The following is a 13,481-nucleotide window of genomic DNA, read 5'->3' as shown; positions in this document are numbered from 1 at the left end:
CCCCGGAGCGGTAGGCCGGGCTGCCTTCTAGTCCCCACCTGCCCCCGGGTGCCCCCGCCGCCGGGCTTCGCTGGGCTTTGCGGGGCCAAACAGTTAAAATGTGTGATGGTGTCCCAGGTAAGCATGTTCCGTGTGTGATTCCAGAGTGATGTTCAGGCGCTTATGGCTTACTCACGTTTGCCCAGGTGGAAGAGAGAGCAGGTGTGGAAGTTGCGAGGGGCTTGGTGATGGAGGCTGGCAGTGCCTTGTGCCTGCATCCCTGTGCCGCCGCGTTGCAAGGCCTCGCCTGACAGCGACACGGAGGTGTAAGGAGTGTGGCGGCATACATGTTTTGGAAACGTTCAGTGAGAAAACTGTTTTTAAATCAGTTCTGTTCACCAGAAACGTCTGAGTTAGTTTCTTGGGACAGGTGGAAATGTATGGTCAAGTTAACTCAAACCATTTCTTTTGGAAGACAACATTTTAGGGTTTTTTTAGCCTCTTATTTAACAACTTTGTAGTTAAGCTTTGCAATTTAGGAAGGGCAACGCTTTTACTTTATAGTATCCTGGAATTTTGCTTTTACAGCCATTTATTGGAGTGTGAAAAAACCTTTGCACTCTGTATTCAGTGGACAAACCTCAATAGTTAGAAAGCATTCATGGTAATTTTTTTTTTTTTTTTAGAAAAGTAGTTGAAATGAGTTGGTGTGTGACAGTAGGCCAGTAGCAACATGGTTCAGTAGTCAGTATATGTACAGTCACATTTTTTTCAGCTGTGATAAAAGGGGTAAGGATAAGCAGGTATCTTAAATACCAGCTTTTGTCATTGATGGCAAGTATCCTGTACCCATGCTATGGAACCCTAAGAAGTTAGTGAGTCAGGCTAGTTAAGGCAGCAATTCTTGCTTTGGCTTGTACAGCACTGTTTTCTGGGGTCTTGTGGAAATGGTGTCCTTAATACCATTACTTTGCTTTTCATTCTCTTCCATGTTTCTCACAAGGTTTGCAGTTTGGTAATACTGAAACTGTTGCCCAGTGTGATTTATTCCACTTTGCAAGTGGAGCCCTAATTCTCACAAGTCACATGCAACTAATTAAACTCAAGTTAATGTTTAGTTAAAAAAAAAAAAAAGGCACTGTCATCTTAAATCATAGTTTTAACTTGAGAGTCTTTAATGTCACATGTCACCAGATATTACTGTAAAAAAAAAATATGGAAATGCTCTTGTATTTTAAACTTTGATTTGCATATTTAACAGTGTGCTGTATATAGCTAGTTTCGTTTTTCAGTCTTGCTTCTCGATTTTGAGAAATTGCTCAGACTTGGATGCTACTGGAAGAAGTTCATGTGCACATTTTTTTTTTCATGGGTTTCAGCATGTGTGAGAGACAGTACAAATGCCTTAAACTTTAAGAGATTAGTTATGTACGAATTGTTGAATATACTGTCTCTACTTCACTGATTGCCTCAAAAAGATACATTTGAGCTTCAGGCCTCTGAGAACGTCAGCGGGAATGGCTGAAGGTATGGAACAACTTATGTACAGGTCACAGAGTGTGGGGTTGAACTTACCAAGGATAATGGGGGGCATTATGAAAGAGGTTTGAAAAATTGTAAATCTAATGGACAGGTTATCGTTTATGACCTTGTTAGTGTAAGAACTAATGGGCCATCAGTTTAGGTTACGGGATCCTTGTTCACATCAGGCAGAAGTTTATCAGGTATTGAAGAGCAGACCTGAGAAATTCACAGTCAGAAGACCCTGAATGCAAGAAATCTGCTTGTGTTGAAGGTGGAATAGAGCTCCTTGAAAGAGAGAGGTCCACTGTTGCTTGCTAAACAGACAAACCACACGTGGCCCAGGAAATCTCTGTAGCTAAAAGAATACTTGAAGGACAAAGAATTTGAGAAGAGAGGTATTCTGTATGCTTGTGCTATTTTTATTGTTACCTGAATGTCAACTTATGGCCACTGCTGGTTGCAGAGTAGAGGGCTACACAGATGTTTTTATTTTCTTTTAGTGTATATAATTTAGTTAATTTTAAAATTTGAAGCATAATTGTCACTGATTTAACTGTTATGTTGTGGAGAATAACTCTGTGAGTGAACACTTTCAGGACCTCAGGAACCAGTGAGAAGAACCTATCTTCTCCATGAATTTTTTGCACTGACCCATAAAAATGGGGAAAGGTGGAGTTTCTTGCCTTCAGGACTTCTTTTCTTTTGCTTTCCTCTGAAAAGTAACTGAGTTAACAGGCCCAGAAAGGCATACTACCACTGATCATAGTTACAAAGTATGAATACCTGCTCTGATGCAAGATTTGCTCTCTGTCTTGCTCCTTCCCATAAAAACCTTAGGTAACTCTCACTGCTGCCGATAATGAGTTTCTCAGAAGTAGCAGAACTTATTCCAACAAATAGATAAGAAACAGTGAAAGTTCTGAAGTTCTGAAATGAATCGTATGTTCCTCTCTTTGTTTTGGGAAAGCTTAGCAGGGTAAGGTTGGAAATTGTTTCCGCCAACACTTCCTCAGTTCAGATTTGGAAAAATTTGTGTGCAACTGTTACTTACTATGTCTTTCTCTTTTTACTCTGAAGAGTGAAGGACTCTTGGGTTTTTTTTTGGTTGTTTTTTTTTTTTTCCCTGATGGAGATATTCTGTTGGGTTTTTCCTTGTCAGTACGATGTGGATTCTTTGGACTCTGATACGCTGCTGTTCTTATCTTCCTCTGTTAGCAGCATACATACCATTTAGAAAATTATCTTTGTGCATGAAGTGTAAAACTGACATAGCTGAAAATGAAGCAGTTCAGTCATCTCTATTCTTAATATTTGATATGCTGTATTAAGGCCATAGTGAGATCACACAGAGGAACAGACTTTAAGAGTTCCAGACTGGACTGCTAGGTAAGCAGTTTACTGAGTAATTAGCCACTTTGATGGACAATATAGGCAAATGATATGCAACTAAGTGTTCTTAAAGTATACTTCTGTTATTTCAAAACATAAGGTTTTTTTTTACCTGTTCCAGACTTTTTTAGGAGAAAGGTGATATTTTCCTATGTGATTATGTTTGTAACTGCAGTACTAGATTCAGGTACATCAAGAGTGTATCTAATATAGAAGGCTTTTTTGACCAGATCACGTGGTCTGTTAATTGGGCACTAAACGTGCAGGCATCAGCATATTGGTGTTTGACTGTGTGAAGCCTCTGTGGAACAATGTAATGTATCAGAATATTAGCTTTAATATGCATTTTTTTCATATAGACTTTCAGATAGTCATAAAATAGCAGCACTTCGGCAAATTGTAATTTAATATCTAACTGAGGATTGCATTCTAAGCAGTAATCAGTATCCTGATTCTAGTGGTACCTTCAGTAATCGGTATCCTAGTTCTGTTGCTACCTTCAGTAAAATCTTTTAAGTTGTATGTGTTTGGTCAAATAAATTTATATCCAATGTTTTATTAGTGTGACATAGTGAAATGCTTTGTACATTTGGCCAGTTTATCACTCTGTGTGTGTTTTTTTACCTAGATAATTGGTATATTGGGGAAAAATGCCTTGCCCCTTGTCTTGAAAATGGGAAACTTCAGGAAGGAACAATATCCTCTGTTGAAAAGGATGAGAATGGAAAATCATTTGCTGTTGTATCATTCTTGGAGTCTGAAGAAAGGAAAATACTAATAACTAAACTTCGTAGAGTTGAAGCCAGTAGAGGATCCTGGAAAAGCTTAATATTTGATGATGGTGATCTGGAAAAGCCTTATTTTCCTGACCGAAATCTTCCGTCTCCTGCAGTGGCTTTTAAATTATCTGACAATGGTGATTTTATCCCATATACAATTAACAGATACCTGCGTGATTACCAAAGGGAAGGAGCCCAATTTCTGTATGGACACTATGCTAATAAAAGAGGGTGTATTCTTGGAGATGATATGGGCCTTGGAAAGACAATACAGGTATTCTTTTTGATTTTTACACATTGAGAGAATAATTTTTTTTGGCAGTGGCTTTTCTGTGAGATGTAAATCTTTTTTAGAAATAACATATTTAAGAAAAGGCAGCTCAGTGGAGCTTAACCTTCCTTTTCTATTGTGGAGCTGAAGGAGGCAGGATGCGACCATCCAGGACAGCACTTAAAGCCAGGAGTCATTGCTGTATTTAAGATTCACTTCTGCCAGGCCACAAAACTGGGATGTGAACTCTCTTAATGTAAGCACAGGCAGTTATGGTAGGTAAGATGTTAGTATTTGTTTTATGTTGAATGTACTTGGAGGATTGCTACCTGTGCATCATGAAAGTGATTTGCACTGGAATATGCTAAAACTTATCTGACAGCCCTTATCTGACTGTAGCTCTTGAAATGTCTGTTTCCTTTTTCCTATGGGAACCAATAGTTTGACTGTACTGGGAATGAGAAGGAGCAGACATGTTTACTCCCATCTCTGGAAAAAGTGCTTAGATGTTCCATGTTATTTTTGTTACTCTTTTGGAAATACTACTTGGGTTGATGGAAGGACAAAGTATAGCTAGGTTTTTCCATTGTGCTTTGAATCAGTGTGGCCCAACTGATTTATTTACTTTACTAAAATTAGGTAGGTTTATGTTAGAAAATTCATTTTAATCTGTCTGATTTTAAGTTAGCAGCATGAATCTTATGGTGGCTATGGTCTCTTTTCTCCCTCCACGCATCAAATGCAAGCTCATTCCTTCACTGACAAATTGGGAGAATGTTGACAGACACCTATCAGTGCAAAGAACTATTGTTCTGTAACAAACTTGACAAAAGGAGTGAGTAAAACTAAACTGGCAAAACGTCTCTGGTTAGAGCATTTAAAGGTGCATCACGGATTTGTGTAGCTGCTGCTGATCTGTTAACAGATGTTTATTAAAACTAAACCGCATCTATTTACCTTATGTTTTACCTAGCCTTGGCCATGTTTCTCGTCCATGGCAGTTTAAGAACTTGGTAGTTGTGGAAGTTTGTTTGTGCTCAGAACTGCGAATGTCTGATTTCATATAGTAAGAAGCATCTATATAAGGTAGCAGTAAACTCAGGGGGGAAATTGAATTGTCTTGCTTCCATCTCTTGTATTTTTTTAATTTTGTTTGTGTAATGCCCTGGTCACACTTATCACACAGTGACTGTGTTCTTGTGTGGAATTCACATCTGATGGTTATTTCTTTTAATCACAGTGTCAAGTTTGCAGAAGAAATGTAGAAGTTTTGAAGAATATCTTGTGTATTTTTTATAAAGCACAGTATTTATGTTTTTCAAGTTTAGTATGAGGAAGGCAGTTCAGTGGATATAAAGTAAAAGAGGATTTCACTTGTTTAGAAAAGATTAGTATGTGTGAAAGAATAAGCATTAGTTAAACTTCTTCACATAGCAAGTAACTGATTTAGTCTTACAGAAAATTTGTCTTATGTTTGTCAATTGGCGGAACCTTATTCTTTCTGAATTATAGGTTGATTTATGAGATAAAGACTTTACTAGAAGACTTTTGCATTTTAATATTCTTTGTACTTCTGAACTGATTTTTGCTTAAATGGCCTGGCTGTATGGCTCTTTCATTTCAAGCTGAAGTTGAGGTGGAGGCCAGTGGAATAATGTTGATTCTTAGCATGATTGCAGCAAGTTAAAGTTTGGTATTAAGGCCTTTAGGTTGCTTCCTGCTTTATCTGCAAGATCCAAAGGTTTCTCAGCAGAGTTGCCTTTTTACAGCCTTCCACTATTGTTACAAATTTGTGATGCATAATTCTTCCAAAAATGGAGGATCTGGAAGACACACGGACATTTTATGTTCAGTTGCATTTTACTTTTATTCTTGAAGGGATTAAAACAAAAATTAAATTCAGACAACATGTGCAAACTGGCAGTTCCTCTTAGCTTCAGTTCATATGAAATATTATGTATAAAAATGTTTGGTTTTCTTTTCTTCTACATATCCCTTTCACACCCTGCGGCCACATATGTGATGGGTTTCCTCTCTCTTCTGCTCATGTACTTTTACTCTTCTGAGGTATTTTTCCTGCATTTCTGCACTCCTGGCTGGTTCTTTTCCCAGCATCATTACAGGGAGAAAGCTCTGGAAATTTCCTGGTTTTTTTTTTTTTGAAATCAACAGATGACAACTTTACATACACCCTGCAATGAGCAGCTGTGTAGCAGCCGCAAAAGGAAGCGGCTGGAGCTGGCTGCTGAGAGTAAAGGGGGCCTGTTGAATTTTCAAAAGAAGAGCACCTCTCTGATGATGCATCTGGTTCTTCCTGCTGCTTAGCCCCATGGATACGAAGTGGGTTTTATGGATTTGAATGTTCTGGCCAGATATCTCTGTGCCTTTTTCCTGTTTTTGGATTACCATGGGAGCAGCTTGGAATAGCCTGTGCTGGGATGTTTGTCCCCACTGTGGTGTATTATAGGAAGGGTCTTCTCATAGTCAAAGGGAAATCACCTTGACTGGTTTGAGTCTGGTAAGAGAATATAGGCCCAAACACAACAGAAAGAACTGTTTTTGAAGTTAAGAACAGGAATTGGGATGAATGGAACATATAGAAAATGACATTGGTAAAAATCTGACCTCTAGTTTAAAACTCTTCCTCCTTTTGCAGAAGTAGTGTTGGGAGTATGGTTAACAAGTATCTCTTCCTTCTGTTTTCGCATTGAAGGCTGAAATGTCCTCCTGAAAATGGAGGAAAATTACAAGGCATGCCTCATCTCTAGTTTTTGCTGGCTCATTTGTAATCTATTCTGCATTTTGGGGACTTCTGCACTTAGAGTGGAGGGTGAAAGAGTAAAATAGAGCTCTTACCATGAATTCGGGGTTCTCCAAGGGAAGGGGTTCCCATTTTAAAAGCAGAGTGATTTAAAACAGACAAACAAAAAGCCCTCCCCCCAAAAACCAAATCCACTTTCTAAATGCCATCCAGGTTTTTGTCCTAAATGCTTATTTTCAGTGAAACTAATTAACTTTGTTTGCATTTTTGTACGTAATCACTGAGAGTTGTTTTCTTTCTCAAGGTCATTTCATTTTTGGCTGCAGTGTTGCACAAAAAGGGAACACGTGAAGATATTGAAAATAATATGCCAGAATTTTTACGGAGGACAATCAAAAAAGAGCCAAAGTGTAACCCCAAGAAGGTACAGATTTTAGTGATACAAGCTTAAAGATTTTGGTAAAAGGCAGTAGTTGGAGTGAGTTTGTTTGTTTGCTTTAGGAGTTTATATATATTTATTTTTAATATTCAGCTACTTAGGTAGAATAGGGGTTTGTGGCCTTCCTAGTAGCGTTAGGGAAGCCTTCAGTTTTCCAGATTGTCATAGTGCATTATCTAGCTGTTATTGTCTAATGTATTAATGCTGTTGGTCTGCACTAACACAAAACAGTGAGAAATATTGGGATGAGATTTGTGACTAGAGTACTTTGAAAAGCCCATGTCAGTGAGTAGAAAATCGGTTTGTGTGATTGTGTTTCTAAAGTACAAAAAGCACGTGTGTATATATTAACATGATATTGAAATAATTAAGGCAAATGCATATATTTGGAAAATGTGTTGCTAATATTCTTGTGACCTTGCATCTTTTCTTGACTGACTGTTATAATATCAGAAGTAATGCTGGCTGATAATCTAGGTAATCAAAGTTCTGTGTGAATAAGACAAGTCTGAAGATCATTTTAATTTTACTCATCACAGGACCCATGCAATTTCTGTTTTCTATTGATATTTTTATTTTATTGGAATAATTGGAATACTTAATGGGAAGAATGGTTCATATGACACTAGCTCTGTGAATAATGGATACCGGTTCCTCAGGAAAGACAGGCAGAGAAGAAGACGTGAAGGGATAGCACTTCATGTAAAAAGCCAGGAATGTTTCTGACTCAGAATAAGAGAAGAAGAATTTAACTTTGAGAACAATTAAGTATTGGAAGAGGTCACAGAGAGGTCCTCCCCATCCTTAGGGGTTTTGAATACCTAAGTAGAGAAAGTCGTAAATGTCAGAATTCAATGTTGCCCCTGCTTTGACCAGAAAGTTGGACTAGAAACTTCCTGAGATCCCTTCTCACCTCATTCATTTTATTATTCCATGATATTAAATGGGTTGTACGAGCTATCTTAAATTTTTAAACCCTTTTCAGGTCTTTCTGTTTTGAAGTCATATATAGACTAGACTTGCAGATTGAAGGAAGCTGCTCACCCTCTTCATCCTTTTGTTTTCTCCATGTATAAAACATTTTATGGTATACAGATGCTATAACAAAGCAAAGTGAGAGTATCTCATGTCTTATTGCAGTTGTTAGAGCATAATTTGAGTACTACTTTGGTATCTTTTGTAGTATTACAGTATTTTCTTCTGTACTGTTTACATAATTTGAGTAAACTAATTACTTTTGAATTTATATTGACTCTTCAGATATTTTTCTATACTATGCTTTGAAGTGACAGAATTAAATAATTCAAACTATAAAACAGTAAAATAAATCTCAAGATTTTGACTTTCCTTATTGAGAAAGGGCTATGTTGTGGTTTTTCAGTAATACTATAACAGCTTTTTGTTTTCAGACTTTCCTCATAGTGGCCCCTCTTTCAGTGCTGTACAACTGGAAGGATGAGTTGGACACTTGGGGGTACTTTAAGGTCTCTGTCTTACATGGCAGTAAAAAGGATGATGACTTGAGTCGCATCAAGCAAGGGAAATGTGAAGTTGCCCTTACAACGTATGAGATACTTCGCCTGTATTTGGATGAATTTAACAGGTAATGATATTAATGTATTTTTCTACAGACAGAATTTTAACTGTCTGATTTTGCATTGTTCTTTGCAGGTACTTACTCTTTCTGTGCAATATATTTACTGTTAAATCCAATAACCCATTGTGTTGAAGAGGAGAATCCTATTTAACTGTCTTTGGAGAGTCTGCCCTATACTACTTTTGTAGTGGGATGCTTGGGAGAAGTTTGAATAGTTTTCATAGTTTTTGCTGTTAACCCGTTCATGAACTGTTCTATAAAAGATGCAGGAGTTGCCTGCCTGAAAACCTGTGGTAGCTAAAAGATATGCAAAAGATCTTTCTATCTTTCAGTAGTGTAAGGAGAAAAAATTACGGACTTTTTAGCAAATGTTCAAAAGGTATTTTCCTTGTTATTTGGACCTCGCAGCCGCTTCACGAAATTCTTGAGTCCTAAGAGCTTTAACATACAAGATGTGTATATGTGTCTCTGTAGTTTTAAATACTTGATGGGCTTATCAGAATCAATGTCTTTCTGACAGCAGATTGTGTTGGAAATCCTACTTTATTTGCTCCATAGCTGTCAGCATTTGTCAGCGTTGCCTTTCCTTTGGCTATGCTCAGAAGTACTTAGCCTCTTATCTGATCCTAGTGGTCTTCTTTCCTTATGTCATCTTAGAAGTAGGGTACAAGTTGCATGAATAGCTAGTAGTAGCAGCCTGCCCTTTGCAGCTGCTGTTGTCAGTGGCTCTGCAGATTTTGTTGTTCTAGGTGTTGGGAAAGGTCCAGGCCTCTGTGAGTGTCCTAGTGTTCTGCACAGCCGTCACCGAAACAATCAGATCTATAGCTCTCTATGTGCTCAGGTCTGAAAAAGAAATGCAGATAGGAGAAGACTAAAGGAGTTGTGTTACCAGTACTCTAATTCTTGCTGTTGTCTTGCTGAGGAACTGTTAGGGCTCGCTCATTGAATAGGCAGTGGTCAGGAAATAGGTGCATGTGCACAGCAGATCTGATGTGTGATCGACTGCTTGCAAATACATTACTTAAGCATACAGATTTACCAAACTGTTTCTGCAGAGCATGTGATGGATGGGCCTGTGATCTTGACACTGGAAGAAGCTATGTGTCTTGATTAGCTAGAATGATGGATTGGCCTCAAAAACTGATCTTAAATACTCATTATCACTGATAAGAATACGTAGTTTCAGTTAGGCATGTAAATCAGCCTAACGAGAGATTAAGTTGAAGGAGCTAGCATATTGTCATCTATTAGGCTTCTTTAAGAAAACCCAATTTTTAGCAGATTTTAGGAATGTAAGGAACTCAGGCAGGAATGAATGTATTTAGCAGGCATCAAAAATGCTGCAACATCAGCCTTCAGAGTAGTGAACTAAATGCAGCCTGCTCAGGAGAGAGGTTTCCTTCTAAACTTGTCTGTTTCAGCTTTTTGCTGCTTGAAGTGTCATCAAAGTGGATATGATTTTGTTCTGAAATATTCATTCACTCATGTATATAAAGTGATCTCATGAAGTTAACAAGTGCCTTCCTAGTGACTTGATGGCTTAAGTTAGTATCACAGGATACAGGTCATTCTGCCTCCAAGTTTTTGCTTGAACTGTCTGCCAAATGTCTTTCAGTCCCTGCTTCTAGATACTTTCCGCCTAGTCATGAAATCATGAAATATGATACTCTGCCATATTGGTATCATATAGATATTAAAGAAGCTGAGTGATGCTTTCATGTAGGAAACCATGCAGATTGAAATGCTTTCAGTTTACTTCTGGTTACACTGGATAGCTTTTGTTGTAAAAATGAAGAACGCCTGTATTAAGCATGGCTCAATAGCTTACCTTCAGAGTTTTATTTACTTTTTCTAAATCTTATAGGTGGAATTAGCACTGGTGAGATGTGCTGGATTGATTGCTCCAGAGATTGAAATCTGCTTTCTTCACAGAAAGCATTTGGCACAGTTAACAGTAGTTTATTTATTTGGCAATATAGTTTAGCCATTATACCCCACTATGGCAACTGAATTTACTAAACAAACAGAAAATAAGGAAACTGAGTAGTATAATACAATGTAAAACAGGAAAACCAAAAAGTAATGGTGTTTTATAATAATCATGGCTATGTGTGTGGCTGAATTCGCTTTGTATGTGTATGTGGGTTGATGGAATAAGTAGTTTCAGTTAATATAATATTTCTTGTTGATCTGCAGTGTAGAATGGTCTGCTGTGATAGTGGATGAAGCACATAGAATCAAGAATCCAAAGGCTCAAATAACTCAAACCATGAAGTCATTAAAATGCAATGTTCGCATAGGTCTTACTGGAACCATTCTTCAAAACAATATGAAGGAACTCTGGTGTGTTATGGACTGGTAAATAAAATAGCTTTTTTTATGATCTAAACACCTCTGTATGTTAATCATGCAGTGCGGCTGGGCTGAATGATTTGAACCCATCTGTGTCAAAAAAACAACAACAAACCACAATCCTCCCCCCAAAAAACCCAGTGTTTTGTGAGAATGTAAGTATGTTTTTCCGTAGGTATATTGGAGGTAAGCTCCTGGTAGATACATCTGCAGTATGTATTTTGCAGTTATTTAATAAATTTGGAGGTCCTCTTATCGTCTGGCTTCTTTCGGGAATTTGGGAAGCAGTTATAATTATTTTGTTCCCCCCCCGCCTGCTTACCGTTTACTTAAGGACACTATTTTCTTTTTTCTTTGTCTCCACTCCACTCAGTAGACTGAGAATCATTACACAGTTTCGAACAATGTTGTGCCTTTGCTCTGTTCAATATGTGCCGGTCATTCTGACTTACTTGGAAGTTGAAAGTAATACTATTTTGCTGTTTTTCAAAATGCACAAGTGCATATATTTGGAAAGCAATGGCCTTGTCCATGAAAACTTTTAATGAAGAGGGAGAGGTGGAAATAACCCTAGATATAACTCTAAACATAGAACACTTACTGGGGATGATTTATGGAGGAGGAACAAAGCAAACACACCTTAAATATAAGGAAATACAAACTGAATTGAAGTATCAGGAAAGAAATACTTTAACTGTAACTGTAGTGTTGCGTCCTATGGCTGATATTAATATATTGTTCCAGTATGTAGTGCTGTCAATGATTACCAAATTCTTTTTCCTATTGGGTTTCTTAAGATTTTATTTAGTAAATGGCAGTATCTGCATAACCTGATTTTAGTATAAACATTAAAAATTGGAAGCATGACTGCTTAGCTTCCAGTTTAGTCTCTTGAGCAGTAGCAGCCTTGTAGTTTAGAGGTTTTATATACTTGTGACTTCTGTTGATCTGCTGCGCTTTAGTTTTTCTGGAGGTGGCAACCCTTTCCTAAGGAGACTGCCTTAACATTCGAGGATCACAGTCAATAAATGAAAAAATGGCATGTCTGGAAGTAGGGTATGTTTCCATTTATATACACAATTTTTATTAATTTCTCTTGTGATTGTTAGTTTAAGATCTCTTGCTGTTAGCCAGAAACAATTTATGGTGTGCTTTTAATCAATGGAAAGGATAGACTGCCTTGGAGTAAAGAAAAGGCGGTTACTTCTTCATACCCTCTCCCCTTTTGTTTTTTAATAGGGCTGTACCAGGACTTTTGGGTAGCAGAGTACATTTCAAGAAGAAATTTTCTGATCCAGTGGAGCATGGCCAGAGGCACACTGCAACTAAAAGAGAGCTAGCAACAGGTCGTAAGGCCATGGTGAAGCTAGCAAGAAAAATGTCTGGCTGGTTTCTGAGACGTACCAAAGCGCTTATCAGTGATCAGTTGCCAAAAAAGGAAGACAGAGTAAGAGCGCCTGCACATTTCAAATGCAATGCTAATGAATATATCTTTTGGTTTTTTGTTTTTGTTGTTTTTTTGTCTTTCATCAAGCTTTTAGTAGTTTATAGTTTTCTCCTGGACTTATGAATTTAAGAAGAATTCAGAGCCTTGGAAAAAATGCAGATGCAGTAGTGTGCTTTGTTCACATAATTACTATGATTGCGTGTTGAAATGGAGTTAATCAAGCATGAAAATGCTCAGCTAGACTTCTGACTAGTGATTTACACTTCTGTTTTATGTGCACTTTTATATTTATCTGCGCAAACCCAATGCAATGTATGTAAATCTTTTGAAATTCTATGTAGGACTTATTAATTTGCAGTTTGACACTTTGTACATAGAACAGTATGCTTTTCATTAACTCCCTCATTTTTGATCACTAAATAAAAGAAAAACCCCAATCCTGAAGCTGATTGTTGATAGTCTGTAATCCTGTTCATTTTATGATATTGTAAACATTATATAAAGTGATGATACTTATGACTATAGCTAAGAGTTCTGATAAGTTCTTAGATACATTTGTGCTTTCCTGCTAAGTAGACGCATTAGTTTTCAGCTGGTTCTGTTTTCAAAATTTGGTATTTATTCTTCATTCTTAGTGTATAATAATGTTATCTAAACTGTCTTCTGAAGGAAAGATTAACACAAATGTCAGTCAGTTGCTTTTCCAACTCTAGCAGGTTTTATTCTTTTCATTCTCTTGTTAATGTGAGTATATGTTCAAGTTACTGCTGTATTATTATAGCTCAGCATGGTGCAGCTGCTGCGTGGGTGGCCTAGGTTAAGGAACGATCTTGGGATTTCTGTCTCCTGCTGCTTAAGACTAAAGATGTCATGCAGATGCCACCCATGGTCTCTAAGAAGAGGGATAAGAGTTTTGGCCATAGCACTGTGTAGATCCTTGCCT

At 37.5% G+C, this 13,481-nt stretch overlaps 1 protein-coding gene across 1 annotated transcript in view; it reads left to right on the top strand.

Annotated features, from left to right (window-relative positions):
- The first annotated feature begins 98 nt into the window (after nt 1-98).
- The window catches only part of ERCC6L2 (excision repair cross-complementation group 6-like 2), a 57,104-nt gene continuing 43,721 nt past the window's right edge, over nt 99-13,481 (top strand). Inside the window, exons 1-6 of the mRNA XM_009885855.1 lie at nt 99-117; nt 3,521-3,945; nt 7,008-7,127; nt 8,552-8,745; nt 10,936-11,097; nt 12,331-12,538. Coding sequence (XP_009884157.1) covers nt 99-117; nt 3,521-3,945; nt 7,008-7,127; nt 8,552-8,745; nt 10,936-11,097; nt 12,331-12,538 — 1,128 coding nt within the window. The remainder of the gene's footprint in view (nt 118-3,520; nt 3,946-7,007; nt 7,128-8,551; nt 8,746-10,935; nt 11,098-12,330; nt 12,539-13,481) is intronic.

Source organism: Charadrius vociferus, unplaced genomic scaffold (genome assembly GCF_000708025.1).
Source record: "Charadrius vociferus isolate BGI_N301 unplaced genomic scaffold, ASM70802v2 scaffold235, whole genome shotgun sequence".
NCBI classification, from domain to species: Eukaryota; Metazoa; Chordata; class Aves; order Charadriiformes; family Charadriidae; genus Charadrius; species Charadrius vociferus.
This window is presented reverse-complemented; position numbering and strand designations above follow the sequence as displayed.